The sequence below is a fragment of the Dermacentor andersoni genome, chromosome 1 (assembly GCF_023375885.2).
Source record: "Dermacentor andersoni chromosome 1, qqDerAnde1_hic_scaffold, whole genome shotgun sequence".
NCBI classification, from domain to species: Eukaryota; Metazoa; Arthropoda; class Arachnida; order Ixodida; family Ixodidae; genus Dermacentor; species Dermacentor andersoni.
The window spans coordinates 180,214,623-180,233,766 of record NC_092814.1 but is presented as its reverse complement, the minus strand read 5'-3'; the positions used below and the strand labels follow the sequence as shown (position 1 = coordinate 180,233,766).

The 19,144-nt window shown below is 48.1% G+C and overlaps 1 protein-coding gene across 2 annotated transcripts in view; it reads right to left on the bottom strand.

The window, feature by feature from the left end:
* Positions 1-2,056: 2,056 nt before the first annotated feature.
* LOC126547100 (uncharacterized) overlaps positions 2,057-19,144 on the bottom strand; it is a 151,444-nt gene continuing 134,356 nt past the window's right edge. For both annotated transcript variants that reach the window (XM_050194961.3, XM_055062824.2), the window contains exons 3-4: positions 14,031-14,213; positions 2,057-5,133 (exon numbers count right to left, since the gene is read on the bottom strand). In XM_050194961.3, coding sequence (XP_050050918.1) covers positions 4,883-5,133; positions 14,031-14,213 — 434 coding nt within the window. In that variant the 3' untranslated portion in view covers positions 2,057-4,882. The remainder of the gene's footprint in view (positions 5,134-14,030; positions 14,214-19,144) is intronic.

Here is a 19,144-nt window from a genome sequence, read left to right as displayed (position 1 = left end):
TGTTTATCAATATTGGCGATTCAACTTGCTCAACAGGTTGCAACGGACGTATGTCATTGTGTGCCAATTAGTGGGAAAAGACGCTACCCTCCCCCTCCTTTCCTGAATACATTCTTCAGAACTTCCACCGCAGGCGCGCATGCAATTGCTGGTCTGGGTGCGATGTACGAGTGGGTAAAAAAAGAACAGATTTTTTTAAGGACTACGTATTTATTTTTTCTTACAATACAACCTTACCACCTTCAAAGTAATCTCCATTATACTTAAAACATTTGTCTAATCTGTGATTCCACTCTTGGAAACATATTTCAAACTCATCTGTTTCGGCGGCTGATAACTTATCTTGTTTTTTCTTCCTCTTTCCTACGCCGTGAAATCGCCGTCCTTTCATGTTCCTCTTCATTCGTGAAAAAAGAAAAAAGAAAGCCGCGCGGCCCGAGTAAGGAAGTAAGGTGAGCAAGGATCGTGGGGCAACGAAGTCATGTTATTTTTTGACAAGAACTGGCGCACTGAGATGGCTGCGTGAGCTGGTGCATTGTCATGGTGGAAAAATCAGTCCCCCGGCTGCGAGAAAACAGGTCTCTTTTTTTTGTCGCACTCTCTGGCACAATATTTTCAGTACTTCTATATAGAAAGCTTGAATAAGTCCGACCTGGCGGAACTAACTCCGAATGCACTATCCCACTCACATAAGAGATAAACGAGCATGGTCTTGATGCTTAACTTCGCTTGACGTGCTTTTTTTGAACGAGGTGACAATGCGTCTTCCACTGACTTGACTGATGTTTGGTTTCGGGGCCTTAAAAAATAGTGTCATGCAAGTCTCGCCATCAGTAATCAACTTGGAAGGAAAGTCTAGTTCGGTTTGGCGCCGTTCTTTCAAAGCACGGCATGTTTCCATTCGACGACCTTTTGCTGATCTGTCAGAATTCATGGCACAAATTTCGCAGCGACCGTTCCCAGTCCCAAATAGTCTGTTAAAATTCGCTGAACCGAGCTCCAAGATAGTCCAGATAAGTTCCCCAGCTCTTCAATAGTCCGTCGTCGGTCTTCAAGCACAAGAGCATGAATTTTTTCGACATTTTCATTTGCATGTTAAGTTGGCGGACGTCTAGAACAAGATTTGTCATGAATCAATATTTTCTCCTTTTTTGAACCGAGATAACCCCACGTACACGAGTTTTTACAATAGCAATCGTTCTTGCAAGCATTGTTTAAAATCTCAACAGTTTCTGCGGCTTTCTTCCCGAGCAACAAACAAAATTTCACAGGCGCGCGCTGTTTCTCTTAAATTGGCCATCACAACAAACGAGAAGCGCGCGAAACTCTTTTCGCGAAGAAAATCGCTGTACCCGGAGAACACCTTCCCGGGAGACGCCACTGGGTACAATGATCTCAAAACGAGTTGCTCGACGCATGGCGAGCAGAAGTGCGTACCACATGGTAGTTCCGCCCAGTGCAACGCTATTCCACTTTATTTTGGGTGGCCCCTCCTAGACTATATAGCCGTTTGATTTCAGCCAATTGGACGCGTTGTGGAGGAAACCGTTGCTTCAGTCGTTTGGCCTCACTCTCGGGCTCCATGCATGCTCGAGTGAGAAAAACCTAATGTTTACAACACCGCAAGCAAGCTTCTTTGCAAAGGGGCGCAGGGTAGAGGAGACGACTTCCTGCTAGCTTTCTCGTTGCATTTTCAGAAAGTGAGGCACCATTTTGTTCCAGGGCTTCGGCGCTGCGGAGACTACCGCTTCAGAAATTTTGAATGCACACCATGCGCATACCGTTCGCTCCTCGCATGTCTGTCGTATTTTTACCGCAGCTGCTCATTACTATCGCATCGATCTTGGTCTCTATAGCCTTTGATGCACCGTAGTGCGACAAGCGCAGAATAACATTTCGCGTCGTTCAAAGAACGTTCAGCATCGGCAGGAAATTTTCAGGCAACTTTAGCGCCGCCTCATCTTTAGTACATGGCGTGGTGGAGTTATGCGCCACACATCGGTGGTCTACCTAGCACTTCAAGTATGACAACAAAGATTTTCGCGTGAAGACACAATGCAGCGGGCGTTTTATTTTATTACAGTATTTGGAATAGCGAAAATAAGCACTTGCTTTTATGCTTGGTCAACATATACAGGTGAAGGCGTAATAGCGAGAGCTATACGTAGACAGCTTAATCACAAATGAGGTGGCACAACAGTACAAGCGACGGTGTAATAAGTACGAATGAAACTAGCCTTGTTTAGCGGGGCCCCTTGTAGAAAACGTCAGCTACGCATCTATAACGCGACAAAGGGTATAAAGACCCTGCGACTCACTGGGCAAATCAGTAACAGCTTCGCGCGGCGCGCAACAATGCGCGCTCCGCCGCCTTAACATGGCGCAAGCGTCGTTTTTTTTTTTTTTACCTTGCCAGAGCACTTTTACGTTGTCATCACTTTTATTGAATTGTCATACCATACTTTGTCATGGAATCGCATTATACGCTGATTGTATGACGCCTCCTATTCACAAACGAAGTGCAGACGCAGGTATTAAGCGCCTTCAGCCTGTCTCGGTGCCGCTGCAACAAATCATCCAAGTCGCGCTTAAATCCGTTTCCACCATTCGAACCACATGTCTGGCAATGTAAAGAAGTTCCTTTCGGTCGTATACCCTGTAACGAAACTCTGCCCAGCCGAATATATCTCGCTAACTGTGAATAATAATTTGGCTTGATCGTGCGTGTATTTTAAAAGGTGTGGTCGAGGATCTTCCGATATTCCTCACTTCGACGCAAACATCTATGGAAATGCGAGAGCACAGTGTACGTTTCATTAAAAACCGGAGCAACATTGCCCGTGACCTTTGGCCTTTTGTCACAGGTCTCTAAGGCTCTAAGAGTCATTGACCCTTAGAGCCTTAGATCAGGCCAGCGCAGCAAACAAAATGTCAGCATCCGCGAGACGTCTGTGCTCTTCTGCTGACTGTTCATGCACGTGCTCAGTCGGACACGCAGGAAATTAGTCGAGTCTTAGTGACTGTCTCTCGATCACATCTGGCACGTCTGACGCATTGTGTAACGCTGCGAAGCTTTTCGCTTATTTTGGCATAAAAGGTTACGAGTGCGCCCTTGCTATACTCGCATGCTGCTAACATTGCCCGAACAATGTATTATCCGCCACGGTGAAGAATGTTCAGGGCTCGAATTCACAAAGCTTTTCGTTCGTACAAGTGTTCTTTGCCATTAGCCGGTCGACTTCACTAATAATACGTCCAGCATCAGGAGATTGGCTGGAAGTTTTTCTTGTGAACGACTGTAGCGTAAGGGGTCTTTTATGAATACCGGCCCATATCTTTAACAGCGGCAGGCTCAGCTGACTGGCTTCGTTTACAGGCCCTTGACTTGTCGCAGTCAGTACAGTCCTGTCTCTAGTCGATCACAAGGAGGAAATGTCCATGGATGACAACGTTGCAATAAGTAACAAATACGGCTACCAGCGAGGTTGTGCTTTTTTACTGGATCATGTATATGGCTTTGACATAGAAGAGCGCCCGCAGAGAGCACCCGCACAGCACAACTTCAGTTGTCTCTGTTGTACGGTTGCCTCTAAAATCGCCTTGAATTAATTATGACGGTACCATCACGTAAGGTCATTTGGGTAAAGAGGGCCGCAATACTTAAAACTAATTTGAGCTCTGCTCCATAGTATTCGACTTGCAATTCCTAAGGTCTTCCTTCAGGCCTCCATGAACGCCTGCGTAAAACAGCTAAGGACTTGCGTTTCAGTCAAGGGGATCACATTTTTTCTTGCTCGCTTTTAACGATACAAGTGGAGCTCCTAAGTTATTTGCCGCGATTTTATGTTTTACGGCTCCGTAAGGTCTCTAAACTTTTGCTGCCCCCTGTACATTATTTGGTTTAATTTGCGCTTTCTAGTTTATAGAGCATTTGTTACAGCTATAGGCACAGCTCATATTTATAAACGTGGGCGCACTGCCTTCACGGGAGGACTCAAGTGACGCTGGGACGTTTTGTTTGGTTTGAGAATGCGGCGCTTCTGCTTGTATACGGACCTTATGCAATGGTAATGCGAATAGGCGTAAAGCAGAATAGCCGTAAATACCGTATTATTAATCACTGGTTATAACGTAAGTCGTGGGCTTAATGTTTGCTTTTGCGGTTAATTTTAATTTTCTTTTTTTATTTATTTAAAACAATTTTCATCGAACACAGAGAAAATGCGGCGGATGTGGCTCCTATCGGACATCACAGTGCGCTCTGATGACAAGATGCTGCTCAGTGACTCCGGCTCAGCTAAATAGCCGGTCGATTGGCTGCGCTTAGCCGTCAAGGTTCAGAAGGTCTCGATGGAGCGCTAGCCTTGACACAGGACACAGGGCGATGGACAGCAGCGCAGCAACCACCCAAATAGTATATACATTGCACGGGCCTTCAACATTTACCATCTCCATATTTCATGCTCTTTTTACCTCGTTTCCCCTCCCCCAGCACAGGTTAGCGAACCAAATACTCTCATGTTTACGACTTCCCTGTCCTTCCCCTCGCTCCTGTTTTCTCGCAACAGCAGACAAAGCGGTATACAGTACAGGCGACGATACAGTAGGCGGCTGACCCGCGTGCAACAAGAAAAAAAAATAACGTAAATGTCAACCACCAACGGCACTCGGGACCACTCATCTTCACGCGCACTTTATAGGATGCACGGATGCGTCTACAAGGAGAGCACACCGATCTTATTTTCTGGTTCCTTCCACACACGGGAGTCCCCCACACGACGCTGAATTGCGTACACACACGCACGCGCGCACACATGCATGCAGGCCTGTAGCCGACGACCAACAACAAGTCCTTGGCAGCGGCCTTCGCACAGGCGTCTCATCAGCGGGCCAACCCGAGCGTGGCGGCTGAGGCGAGGAAAAGCGCGGCCAGCGTGAGAAGTGGGCGCCTGTGAGGGCCGCCACCGGCCGCGTTGCAAGCGTCCTCGAAGCAGCTCTGCAGGCAGCCCCGCACGTAGCGGTCCTCGAAGTAGAAGCCACCGCAGTGACTCATGCGCACGATCTCCGTGTCCACGGTCAGCGTCCCGCTGTCGAGGGCGCAGCTGCGCACCACCATTGTCTGACCCGTCTCCTCTGCGAGAAGAAAGAAATAGAGGAGGGTGCCGTCGCGCAAGATTCCTCTCTGCGCAAAATGACCTCTTCTCGCGTTTCGCTAATTCGTGTCTATCTCACAATACAACGGCGACCCGGAACTACAAGGCGGGAAACGAGGCCCGTTAGATAACACATGGGACTTTCAAATGTTGCGTAACAGCGCTTGTTACGCAAAAATCCAAACAAGCGTGCTTGGTGCGTGCAGGTAAACACTCCTGTTCGCCATGCCTTCTTTCGGATTTCAGATCGTCAGTGTGCTTTCAAACAGTGCAGGCGTGCAGCGTCAGCAACGAGGCTGGAAAATATGCTCGCGCTCCGTATTTTTTTTCTCTCCTTCTGTCTGTTTTTGTGTTGATGCGTGTGTATGTGTGTGCGCGCGCTTTTACTGCACTAACTGAACTGTGTGGTGTTACTAATTGAAGTGCTTATTTGACCTGGTTGGTTCTTGGCTGGAACAACGAGAAAAAGCACTGATGATTGGACAATAACAATTTCGCCGAATCATCACATCATCGGCGTCGGCGTGTAGGCGCGGCACTGGACTGTGAAATGGTAATAACGATGCGCATTGTATGGCGTCGTGCAATAGTTGATTGCGCTTAATCTCTCGGCAAGCTTAAAAGCACGAAATAAATAAATGTGGCCCACTAGCACGTTCATGGACTCAATTAGGGAACATGCCGCGGGGTAGCGTTTTCGACAGCATTAATTAGGTCAGTTCACTTAAAACTCTGGCGACGGCTGTCTCGAAGCACGTACTCGTTACGGAAGCTGTACGGATATAAGGTGCCGCAGCCTTTCAGAGTGGCTGCTTCCAACTTTGCGACTTAGGCCGGTCCCGTAAAGCCTGTGACGAAAAGGGTAATTATGTGATTAAAATGTCATTTTATCAAATCATTTTTCCCATAGCTTAATGTCCTTGAAACGAAGCTACTTGAATAAGGTAGTTAGCCTAACGCCTTATGACCTGCGCTGAGAACTTTTGTAGGACGAGTGCAACGCCACGCACATTTTTCAGCAGGCTTCGATCATCGTTTTTCAAGAGGGGTACACTTATAGAAATAACTCCCTAAGTTTGGTTAGCCGTGGCTTTGGGATAGCCGACTCTCCATTCAACGAAGTTTTCGTTTTGTTGTCAACTCAAAAACAACGACATAGACATCAAATTATCAAGATTATTTATTTATTCGCACAAACCTGCGTTCATCTTGGTGATGGCCATGAAGGTAACCAAGGGTGAAGAGAGATATATATTTATTAAAAAATTTGGAGGACGCTTAAGCTTCGCCTTTAAGAGTGGAACGCGATAGCATTCAAAGATCCCTGATTGCTTCTCGCGCTTCCCGGCAACTGCAGCGTACGTAACCGTAATGTTTACCGGGAAACGCTAGCGGCGAACGCTATGCACGAAGGCGGGCTTTCTGGTAGAGCCGTGGCCTCTTGCGTGGGCCGCGATGAATGGATGGATGGATGCTATGAGCGTCCCCTTTGGAACGGGGTGATGCGTTGCGCCACCAAGCCCTTGTTGTTATATTGCCTAATGTCTTACCTATGTAAAAAAAAAAAACAAAGAAAAGCACGATAAATTCCCATAACCAAACTTTCTCAACATCTATTGTGAACTTCGTTTTTGTACGCCTCCGTTGTTTGTCCTTTCCCTAATTTTTTTCTACCAATCTTCCGATCGCCTCTTACTAATCTCTATTGCGGCCATGTTTATTTTCCCTCTGCTCTCGCTGAACCCAAGGGCATCAAGGAGGCCAGAGGGGCCTAAATCTACCGCTGGGCAGATATCAGATTCTAATGAAACATGCTCCATCGTTTCCCTATTTTTGCCGCAGTAAGCACATGCTTCTTCCTTGTTGTATTCCTTGTTGTATTCTTCCTTCTTCTTCCTTGTTGTTTTTATAAGTGCGTGTTCTAAGGCATCCTGATCTCGCTTCGAAAAGTAAAGAGCTTGAGTTATCATAAATTGTTTCTTTCCTGATTTCTTTTTTGCCTCTTAAGTAGTAACTCATAGCGGGTTTCTTTTTCATTGCCGCACCCATGAAATTATCTCAGCCTCTCTGATTTTCCGCTTGACGTTCTCTGTTGCCATGTTGCTCATCATACAGGTCGTATACTTGCTAGTAAGCTTCCTAGTTCCTAGTTTTCAGCCTTTCCCGAAATATGAAGAATTTGAAGCCGAACTGCAGCGACAATGAGCGAGTCGCTGGCAGGCTGAAAGAAGATATAGGACAACTAAATCCATCCACGATTTCAGAGAGTCAAGGCGAATACACAAGAAGATTCAACGCCGCACTGATGCACTACAATCCCAAAGACGGAAACGATTCTGTGAGTCGTTGGATCCACTTCAGCGCTTATCTCAGATATGTAGAACCGCGCGTGGACTTCGCGTATCACCGCAACAGCGTGCTCCTTCCAAATCTCTCGCTTTGCACCAAGGTCGAAGAGAAATTGACATTGCTGAAGAATTTTGCTCGAGACTTGCCAGCTTGCAACCCCAACGCGCACTCACACCATGTGCCACTCCTGTGCCACGGGATTCCCGCATGGATGTAATGTTTTCGATGGAGGAGCTTGAAGCGGCACTGGCGACTTGCAGGCGCTCTTCTTCACCTGGGCCGGACAGTGTTACCTATGCGGCGCTCGGCAATCTTTGGCAGAAAGCACGACTCATGCTGCCAAACCATTACAACGAGTCTTGGCGCAACGGTTCGCATGGTTCCAGGTGAACGGAAATGCAGCCACTTGGTTCCACTTCTCAAACCTGGTAAATCACCGTTAGATTTGTCATCGTACCGCTCCATCGCTATTCCCAGTTGCATCGAGAAAATAATGGAAAGAATGATTTTGACGCGCCTGGAATGGTGCCTGGAAAATTACAATGTGTACTCACATGCTATGGCTGCCTTCCGGCGTTGGCACTCATCCATAGATAATGTAATCGATCTGGTCACGTTTGTTCAACATCAGAAACGCCTGAAACGACTCACTGCGGCATTGTTCCTTGATATAAAAGGCGCCTATGGTAATGTAGCACATTATGCCATTATAAAGGCTCTCATTGAAGCCGGAATCGGGGGCCGCACTTTTCAGTGGCTATGCAGTTATTTGACCGACAGGCATTTCTTCGTGATGACCGATGACGGTGCCATGACTCACCACCAAACATTCTGTGGAGTACCGCAAGGCGGGGTGTTGAGCCCGACGCTATTCAACCTAGTGCTCGTTGGCCTAGTCAGATGCTTGCCCAACATAGCTCAAGTATCAATCTATGCTGACGACATCTGCATCTGGGCGTCTGCTGTAACAGGACTGCAGATACGAGCAAGGCTACAAAAGGCAGCTACGTTAACATTGCTGTACTTGCGAAAATAGAACTTAGAGCTGTCTTCAGAGAAATGCTGCCTTCTTACATTCACTCGGAAGGCAATGATGCCTTACTCTGTGAGTGTCAATGGGCAAGCAATTGCAAACACACGGAAAAACCGCTTTTTAGGGGTAATTATCGACCGCGACCTATCATGGAACCCGCACGTTTCATACCTAAAGAGGAGGTTCGTGAAAATAATACATCTCCTCAAGTTTATGGACGACGACAACGACAAAGTGTCTCTTGGCAGAGTGTTGGTTTTTTATCTCTGGCTATTTCTGTGAAATCTCCAATGTATCTAACAGTCGTTGCGCCTAGTTCGGTGGCGATTGACGTGGACCGTCCAGGGCGTCTGTCGGAACTGGTGGCGTCAGCGACGGCCGCCTCCAGGAAACGGATCGGGCCACAGACTGACAGCGACAGCGAGGGCACCCATGTGTACTCGTTCAGCAGCGAGGACCCTTCTGATGACGACGACTTCGAACTTGTGCGGAGCCGCTAGGCGAAGAGAAGGAACACCAGGACCTCTTCGTCCTCCAGTACATAAACTGTTGGGCTCACGCGGAGCCCCGACACCAACACCATCTTGTTTATGCCTGTGATACCCTACGGTAACATAAAGCGGCTTAATAGGCAATCTGTCTCGATTCAGCTGGAGACCGTGGTGCTCAACGAAATCACGGACATTAGAGTGAACACCCGAAAAAATGTACTGGCGGTTGATGTTCTGCATGCGGGTGCTCTTAGCGCCCTACGCAAGATAACAAATCTTGATGGCATGCAGGTGCGCTATCACATCCCGCTGGACTCTGATGTCATCACCGGTGTCGTATACGACGTAGACTTGGCCATCCTCAGCGATGACTTGCCGATTCTGGTTAAAGCAGCGAGTGATCATGACGTCATTGTTGATGTATTGCGCCTGGGCAACTCAGGTCGCGTGAAGATTGTGTTCAAGGGCAACTGCCTGCCGTCGCACGTTAAGGTAGGCCACTTTCGTCATCCTGTCCGGCCTCTCATTCCGAAGCCTCTGCAGTGCCGCAACTGCATGCAACTAGGACGCGTGAGCAGCGTCTGTGAGAACGAAACAGTGTGCCCCCGTTGCGCTGAGCCACACGTCGCGGATAAATGTGCGGCCACTGTCATGAAATGTCCAAACTGCCACGGATCTCGTGAGGCTTCATCAAAGGACTACCCGAAATTAAGAAAGAAATTGCTATTTTAAAAGAAATGGCAAGATCTCATTCCTCTCATCGAGAAGACTCTGCTAAATTCAGGAAGCGACGCTCCCGTCGCCGACGTTTTTCAAGGAAAGCTGCGTCGGTGACGCGTGTGCCACGTCCACTGTCACCTCCTCCACTGCCACCCAGGCCACGCACATCAGAAAGGCCTACAAAGGACACAGGGACTGAGAAGAATATGAACACCGAAGCCTGGCCTGCGTTGCCAAAGCGGCAACCACCTGCAGAATCACTGCACGACTACGGAAGCAATCTACCCCGAGCATCTCCTGCCGGTGAATTGACTGAACAGGATGGGCAAGTGGTTGTCATGGTGCGATCACTAATGAATACAATTCGTATGCTACTGAACAAGCTGCAGACACCGACAACCCAAAGCGCATTGCAAATACTGGACGCACTGAATCATCCTCTCCAGGCCCTGACGGCGTCACCTATGCTGCCCTGGGACACCTTGGACAAGAGGCAAAAAGAGCGCTTCTGAGCAGTTTCAACAACTCATGGCATAGAGGTACAGTTCCCCGGCAATGGAAGTTAAGTCGGCTGGTACCTTTGCTAAAGCCGGGAAAATCTCCATTGGGTTTAGCGGCATGTCGCCCTATCGCTCTGGCCAGCTGCATCGGAAAGGTGATGGAAAGGATGGTCCTCGCACGTCTAGAATAGTACTTCTAGCGTTACAATATCTACCCAGCTTCCATGGCAGGCTTTCGTCTGGGTCGTTCCTCAATTGATAGCGTCATTGACCTGACAATGTTTGTGCAACTGGAGAAAAGCCGCAAGCTCATCGCTAGAGGGCATGAAATTATATTCCAGTGGCTACCTGGACATACCGGCATTGCTGGTAATGACCTCGCCGACAAAGCCGCGCGGTCGGCACATCTGGATGCCGGACCAGTTCCAATCCCCATATCAAGAACCGACGCTGCAAGAAAGCTTTATATTGCGGCTAAAGCTATGACACACAAATACTGGTCTTCTCCCAAGCTCCCTAAGTGTCATCTTCATAGGCTGGATCCATCCTTAAAGCTGCAAGTGCCATCAAAAATTTCCCGCTCTGAGGCGACAGTATTGTGCCGCCTCTGGCCCGGGGTTGCATTTACGAAGGCCTACTCGTTCTGCATTGGAATAGGGGATACGCCCATGTGCGACTCTTGCGAAACCACAGAAACGATTGAACATATTCTATGTATCTGTCCCCAATACGACGTCGAGCGCGAAGTTCTCCGGGTTGCACTGAACCAGCTGGACTCGAGACCATTTTCCATAATGAAGATCCTTGGACCCTGGCCATACGCTTCGATGGCAGAAAAGCCACGAAAGCGTTCTTGAAATACTTCAAGTCGACAGGTCTTGGGAACCGTGTGCAGACTTGTTGCGAACCTTCCACCGTGCCCGAAACTGCGCTCTCTCTCTCCCTCTCCATCCCCATACCCCCTTCCCCCAGTGCAGGGTAGCAAACCGTACGTGCGTCTGGTTCAGCTCCCTGCCTTTCCTGTCTTCTATGTCTCTCTCTCTCAAATTTAGCGGTGGAAAGCCATGAGGCACATCGGTGCGGTCAGTGCTGCAGCTTTATAACGCCTTGTTCCTCGGTTTCGCAAAATACAACCTCCCTGTGCTTGGTAACGCCTACAAAACAAACCTGAGTGTACGCCAGGGACTACAAGCTCAAGCCCTAAGGACGTGTCTCGGTCTTCAGAAGTGTGCGTCTATACAGCGGCAACGATTTTCATAGCTCGAGATCACCCAATATCAACGTACTTGGCCACCGACGCTCTCAGGGCGAATATTCGGCACGTTTCCCGGCTACCTTCTCGCCATCTTGCTGCTTTACCTGCAGAAAGGTCACACACAACTTCCAGTCGTATAATTGTTGCCAATCGTACCTCCTTGCCATCGAACTACATGCCTGCAGCAAGACCATCCTAACCTTTATGGTGCCTGCACAAACCTGAAATATGCCTCGCCATCCCAGGAATCACGAAGAAAGCTAACATGCCGTCGTTTGCCCTGAAGCAGGCCACATTAGAATTTTTACATGAGGTGCACAGCGGCCGCGTACATGATCGATGGCTTAATCATACCTACAAGTTCAGCTGCCGCTGTGGTGATACTACCAAGATCCGTCAAAATGCAGCTAAAAACAACACATATATCATCAACGATAGCTGCTGAACTGGTAGCCCTGCGTGCAGCTCTTCATTTCATTCAGATGGAATCACGCTATGCATGGTCAATCTTTTGTGATTCTAAGGCAGCCAGCCCTGCAGAGTGTACTCTCAGCACTGCGCCACGAATCAGATGAGCAGCTTGTCGCAGAAATCAGAGAAGTCCACCATCACATAGTTGACGAATGACACGATATAATATATCAGTGGTCGCCTAGTCACTGTGGCATACATGGCAATGATTGAGGGGACGCAGCTAACCAATCTGCCCATGACGGCGTCAACTGCTTTGCCATTCCTCTTTCGAAAGCCGACGCAGCGACAAAACTTTCTGCGCTTGCGCGTGACCTAACATTAGCTCAATGGAATTCATCCGAATTCACAAGTGCACGCCTTCATACCCTGGATTCTATAATTTACAGCTCCGTATTCCGCCCGATCTTCTACAACGTAACTGTACCCTTCTAGTCCGTCCATGACTCGGAGTGACATTTTCAAATTCGCACTCCTTCCTTATTGGAATGGGCAACTGCCCACTGTGTGACTTCTGCGGGTGCAACGAAACAATCGCGCACCTTCTTTGTGAGTGCCCTCGTTTTAACCCGCAAAGAGCAGCCCTCTCAGCCACCCTAGACCAACTGGACAAGCGCCCAATAACGGAAAGCAACATCCTTGGAAACGCCTACGTGGACATCAGCGCTAGACGCTAAGAAGGCGCTGCTGCGTTATTTAAGACACTGGACTTTGTGACAAATTGTGACAAATTGTGACTGCACACTGTCTGTCGTAGGATGGGACGCTGACACCGTGTAACACTAGTAACGCCCTCGCAGACTGCGTTACAGTGCCCACAGAAACAGTTCTGTACCGTGTATATATATGTGTGTGTGGGTTTACTTTTTTTATTCTTTTTCTCTTTCTCACCTATCGCATCCCTTTGCCCCTCCCCGGTACAAGGTAGCCAACAGGAGATAATCTCTGGTTAGCCTTCCTGTCTTTCTTTTGCCTTTCTCTCTCTCTCTCTCCTAGTTCTTTTCCTCCACTGTGAATAACTCCACTCCGCCACGATGCGACGTAGGCGAGCGCCATGTGGTGGTGTTGCAAGGAACCGGGCGCTCCGCTCCGTGGCCTTCAAGATATTCGCGCGCCGGTGCACGCAAATGGCGGACGCCGTGGCCGGTCTATGATTGGTAGAAACGCTGCAAAAGGGGTTTGAGTTCTCGCTTAACAGAATTATGTTTTCTCGTATATTCAATTTACAATCCGACGCTCTCATGTCTGTAGGTTGTGTGTAAGTCGTACTTTACGATTTTTCTATGCATTTTAGCTTGAGAAATTGAATTAGTTCAGGGACTTCCTTGCGCCACATCGAGAGCCTGAGTATGGGCGGTTCGAAATTCGTTTTGCCCAAACGACGTCCGACGCGGGACGCCAACGCCGGATTTTCTGTGACACGGGGCCCTTAACGCTATCGCCTTACAAGAGACTGCGACTCGACACGCCTGAAGGCAGATGAGAAGGGGCTAAGTACGTCGCGCTAAAGAGACCTAGCATCCGAAGTTCCAGATTGCGAAAATAGTTTTCTTTTTGTCTTTCTAGACAAATTCAGACTTCCGGTGGCCTCTCTGGCATCTTCCAGTTCGTCACACTCCGATACGAGATGTCGGGTCGTAATGGCTTATAATCAGCTGAGCAAGTGCTACAACGTGTGTTTGATGGGGGACCCTCCTCTTTGCTACACAATTGACTGTAACGCCATTTTGGTAGCACGTCTTCTGTGATGGATTAGCACGTTCGTACTTTAACGACTGGAATTTCAGACCACCGAGATAACCAAGGGTGAAGAGAAATTTATTGCGTTTGTGAGATAGATATCTGAAGGCACCATCTCGCCAGAGCGACAAAGCGAATGTGATAGAAATTAAAATCGATAATACGATTCAGTTTATTTCTTGCGAAAGGAATTAAAGGCTGGACAAGGTTATTGTTATTGCAAATGTTAAAAAAAAAACAAAAAAGAAAGATGAGAAGAACGATGCACGCAAAGGACGCTGCGTTTAAATCCGCGTGTGCCCAGCGGCGCGCGCTTACCGTAGACGCCGTTGAGCTTGATGCAGGCGGTGGCGGGGAAGAGCCCGTTGCGATTCTTTCGCGACGACATGCAGGGCGACTCGAGCAGGTCGGCCGTGTAGTTGTTGTGAAAGGGGTCCTCGCACGCCGGGTTCTCACGATCCAGCGACACGCACTTGAAGCAGTCCAGGCCGTGGGCTGCCCCTGCGAGTACGCACCATCGAACATGACATGACCAGGCGCTGGCCGAACACACCTGTGCGGTATTGAGTTAGACTCGCCACTTTTTTCTCCTTTATTGGCCACTGTTCTACGTGTGTATGTATGCTAGCCAAAGAAAACGAGTATATGTTTCACTTAATATACGCATGCATGACTGCACATAGTTCAAAACACTAGGAAAATCACGCAGCGCTCTTCCTGTACATTTCATATTTTGTGTCTAGTCCTTCCTCAGCGCTTTTAAGTTTTCACAGTGCCCCTAACTAATTGGCTGAGAATTTAGTCTACACTGCGCTCAAGCACTAAAAGCTCTTTGGTAGTTGCTCTTGCTTTCCTAGCCACTCGGAGGGCTTCCAACACATTGTGTGGCGGAACGGTGAAAATGGTGCTAGTGGCGATCGCCCAAGGTAAAAAATTTTGCCATAACGCGCCCACTCGTTACCCTCTGTAGACACAAAACACCCTCTCACCTGAGAATCCACCAGTCGTGTCCTCCAGCGCGATATGGCCGTTAAACTGCGCACGAATAGGGCGCAAGGCCGATTCTCTTCACTACATCTTGTCTGCACTGAGCGTTATACTGACGATAACACGAAGAAGTTTGTTACTTGTTAATTCTGTTGTGTGTTTGATCCTGCCGTTCTTTCTATTATTCTTTGTAGAATCCTAAGTGAAAGTCACCATACGGTGATTAAAACCTATTATTGATGAAAAAAATATATAGAGAAAGGTTACGATGATTAACCAAGCGTTTAAGCACACTAGATACCTGTATTTGAGCCTAATCTGTGTAATCCTCAGCGCGCCAGACTCCAGTGCACCCCTTCGCGACGAGTACCTGTAGAGTACGTGTATTAGCGCAGCCGTCACCCTCTGACATTTCAAATACGAATATACGAGGCAGGAATAAAGGGTGAAAGAGAGAAGTATGGCGTGCTCCAGAACATAGATGGCAGAGCCGCAAGGGCTTTTTGGACAACATATGTTTAAATTTGGTGCTTTCTATAAAATAGGTAAGCCACGAACCTTCACGATCAATCTGTAGTGCGAGTTGTAGCAGCGCGATCGAACCTCCTTGAGTTTTCCGGTTGCAGCATGCAGTGTCGAGGACACTCCTGCTATGGCAGATCGTACTGTATCAAAAATTAGTTGTATTTGCATTCTAAAGAGCGAAAGCGTGGTGCTAAGTAGGCATTTCTGGATGCGCATTAAGCCGACAGAACTTCCGTCTGGGGAAATTAAAAACGGAGCACAACTTTTCACGCAAACTCTTCGCATATTTTGATCGGCCGAATTCTGCAACAGCGAGACTGAATGTTCGAATAGACGACGTTGCAAACTCCTTAAAGAGAAATACTGAAGAGATCTTGAGGTCACTTTGAGTTACACCAGAAGCGTCAACGGAAAATCAGTTTGTTCTTTTACCCATCAATAAATTTGGCAAAATATGACAGAAACATTCATAATGGCAGCCAGCGTCCATGTAGAATGACCAGTGTATTCAGTCTTACACATTCGGGGAAACCAACAGAACAGTACTTGTTGGAATGATATTAGGAAAGAAAATGGATTCTCTCCCCCCCCTCCCCCTACCAAATTTTTTTCTCGTAGTTTTTGTGCTTCCGTTTAAATTTGGATTATCCTTGAGTTGAAATGCTTTGTGTGTTATTTAAACAAACAAAAAAAAACAATAAGCAAACAAAGACAGGAACAGGAAACGCCGTGAAGTGCAGTTCAGCATAGCTCTATACAGTGTTCCTCAACATTTTGCAGTACGTGAACCCTTTAAAGCATTACCAACAGCCCCCCCCCCCCCCCCTTACTCTGAAAATGTAGTTTTTTTTTCTTCAATGACGCAGATACATTTACATTTTCATTTATTTAAATGACATTAACGACAGCAGACACAGCCACCAAAACTGCTTTTCTACGATTCTTAGCAAAGATTGATTTACTCATGTAGTTTAATGAGAAGGATGCATATTTCTTGATTCAACCATATCTGCTTAACCCCAATTTTAGAGTTTCGGTGAGACAAAACTGGCTGCGGTTGGCAGGCCGTGTTCGGCGAAGTTTATCACTACCACCATTTTCATCACCACAATGTTTCAGCTTCTTGAACAAGTAAACGGCCCAATTATGCGCCTAGACTGACAGGGCAATGCTCGCTTCCACGCGTCCTGTGAACGACGAGAATGAATACGAAACCACGTCCACCTGGCTCCATACGCGGATCTTTGACTTCACGTTTATTCATCGCAGTGTGTCCGAGCCTCGCGCAAGTCTGCCTTACGTCCTTGACTTTCCTTTGGCCCCTTCAGTCACGGTATACTCATTCGTGCACGTGACTCGTTTTCGCCATTTATTTCGAGTAGTGGCAATAAAGAGAGAGACAGTTTAATGGAAGCTGAAGATGTCAGCCCTGTTAAATGCATGGCTTGCTACTTCCGATGACATGCTTTAGATTACATAAAAATTTGACTTTTCATAAACATCATAAAAAAAAGCTATTAATAAACAAAGAAGTCAAGATCATATAACGAAAAAAAATTTTGGGGTTGTACGGGCCGAAACCGTGATGTGATAATGAGGCACGCCGTAGTGGAGGACCCAGGATTAATTTCAACCGCGTGGAGTTTTTTTAACGTGCTCCTGAATCTAAGTAGATGAGCGTTTTTGCATACCGCCACCATTGAATTGCGGCCGCCGTGGGCGGGATCGAATCCACGACCTCTGTTTCGCAGCGTAGGGCGATAGCCACTAAAATTCCCAGGCGAGACAGGTGACGAACCAGAGGTCAGCGTGTGTGCACATGTGTGTAACAAATGAAAGTATATATTTCTACATTACAATGAAAAATCAGGAGTCGAATTCACAGAGCTGTTTGTTCGCAAATGCTCTTCGCCATTGGCCGACCGCCTTCACCAATAAAATGCTCAGCAACAGGATTGGCTGCAATTTGCTCTTACGAACAATTCTTACTTAAGAGCTTTTTTTTGTGATTACGGCCTCGGGGCACGTAAAAAAGTTCTTACACAAAAGCTGTTCACAAAAGTAGATGCCAGGCAATCGTGACGTCGGACATTGTATCAGCGAAGGCGGTCGGCCAATGGCGAAGAGCATTTGCGAACAAAATGCTCTGTGAATTCGACCGCCAGTTGATTTCCCCTGCGATTTTTTTTTTGTATTCATCGCCTGTTGGATTCGTGTGGTTGTGGCTAACGAATTTACTTCTCGCAATTTTTTCCATGTGCGACGTGCTAGCTCGCTGATTAACCAAGCTTACTGGAAATATTTGCTCTGCCACCGCTGCACTCTTCAGCCTGAGCGTCTCGATGTTGCAATGGTCATTCCGCAGACTGAGGCGCCGTCCGCCCTCTTTCCTCCCCTTGCCCCCCTCCCACTTTTCTCGCGCTTCCACACCACTGCCTTCGAGGGCGGAGTTGGTCGGCATGACGTGCTCTACGCGGACGAGACGCTCGATGCACGCCTAACAAGACCGTGGAAAACACGTCTGCATGTTTGCCTCGGCCGAATGAATAGTGTCCCAGCCGCGTGTTTACCCACCCCCTCAAGCACTGCCAGCGACAAACAGCGCCAAAGGGAGACTCGTCGCTTGCCGCCGTAGCGCGATGGAGCAGCGCACTGTCGCGGACCTGCGAGGCTGCAGTTCGAATCCGAGTGGGTCTTCGGCGTGGCCAAATATAACTTCAGTTTTTTTTTCTTCTTCTGTTTTTGCCACTAAAGCTAGTTCCGCTTTAACTGAGCACTGTCCAAAATGTGCGGTACCTGTTGGGGCACGTCATGCGCTGTGCGCCGGTCTATATACGGCGTACACAAACTGCGCGTTGTGGGGCGACTAACAGTATGAAAGGTTTGGTGAGTACGGCGTTCGCCGGGCCTCAGATTGTACGAGTATTATTCACTGAAAAATAAAAAAGCGACCTCCGACCACATTGGCTTGCTGCTATTAGGCCACTGAAAAAGCCGACAACCGTGTAGCGCGATTGTAATTGTGATGGCGTCGTTGCGACAAGCAGTGTCAGTCACGGTTGGCGAGAGTACAAATCGCGCTACCATTGTTCCATTAGTTCACGTTTGCGTAAATGCGCGAGAAGACGACGCGGCACCCCCTTTCGCCACTATGCCTGCGGCCCTTTCGCGATGTCTTACACACACGCGTGTGGAGATCCTCTTCTCTCCAGATCACACACGTAATCCCTTCCTCCCTGCATCGAAGCATTGGCAGTGCCAAATGTAGTGCTCCACGTCGCCTCTTCACTGCAGTCTGTGCAGAGAAGACAATTAGCGCACCCGGATCATAAAGCCAATATTGGGGTGAGCGCCGATCCTCTCCGGATTCTGTACACTATAGCGTGGAATCATTGCGACTGTGCCCTTTAATAACGCGCGGCCCGTGCGGGAGAATCCGGATGACATTTCGCCGCCACCTCCAGTGTCATTGCAAGCTAGGCCGCACCGCTTCATTTTCTTCCATTGCATACGGTGGCTTTAGGGGCGCCATGCTTTGGAAGAACTGCTTTTTTGCCGGGAAATTTAACAGAATCATTCGGTGAAGCGTTAAGCACGCTACCTCTTTTTTTTTTTTTCTTTACGTGAACATGACAGCACTCCGGGGCCTCACTATTTAAGGTTCAACACGCTTCTGAATGTCAAGAGCTTGATGAGGGCTAGTTGGTCTGTGGTGTGTTTCCTCGTGTCCTTCTTTTATTCGCGCTGTTTAACCTCAGTTCTGAATGTCATGCGTCACGCACAGGATCGAGCTCGGGATAGAGCTGCGCAGCATACGTATATTAAGGGCGAATACTTCCCGCGTCGGCACTTGTAATGCGCCGACGCCTTTCTATAATTAGGTACTATAGTGTGAAACCCGCGGCCTATCCATTCGAGTC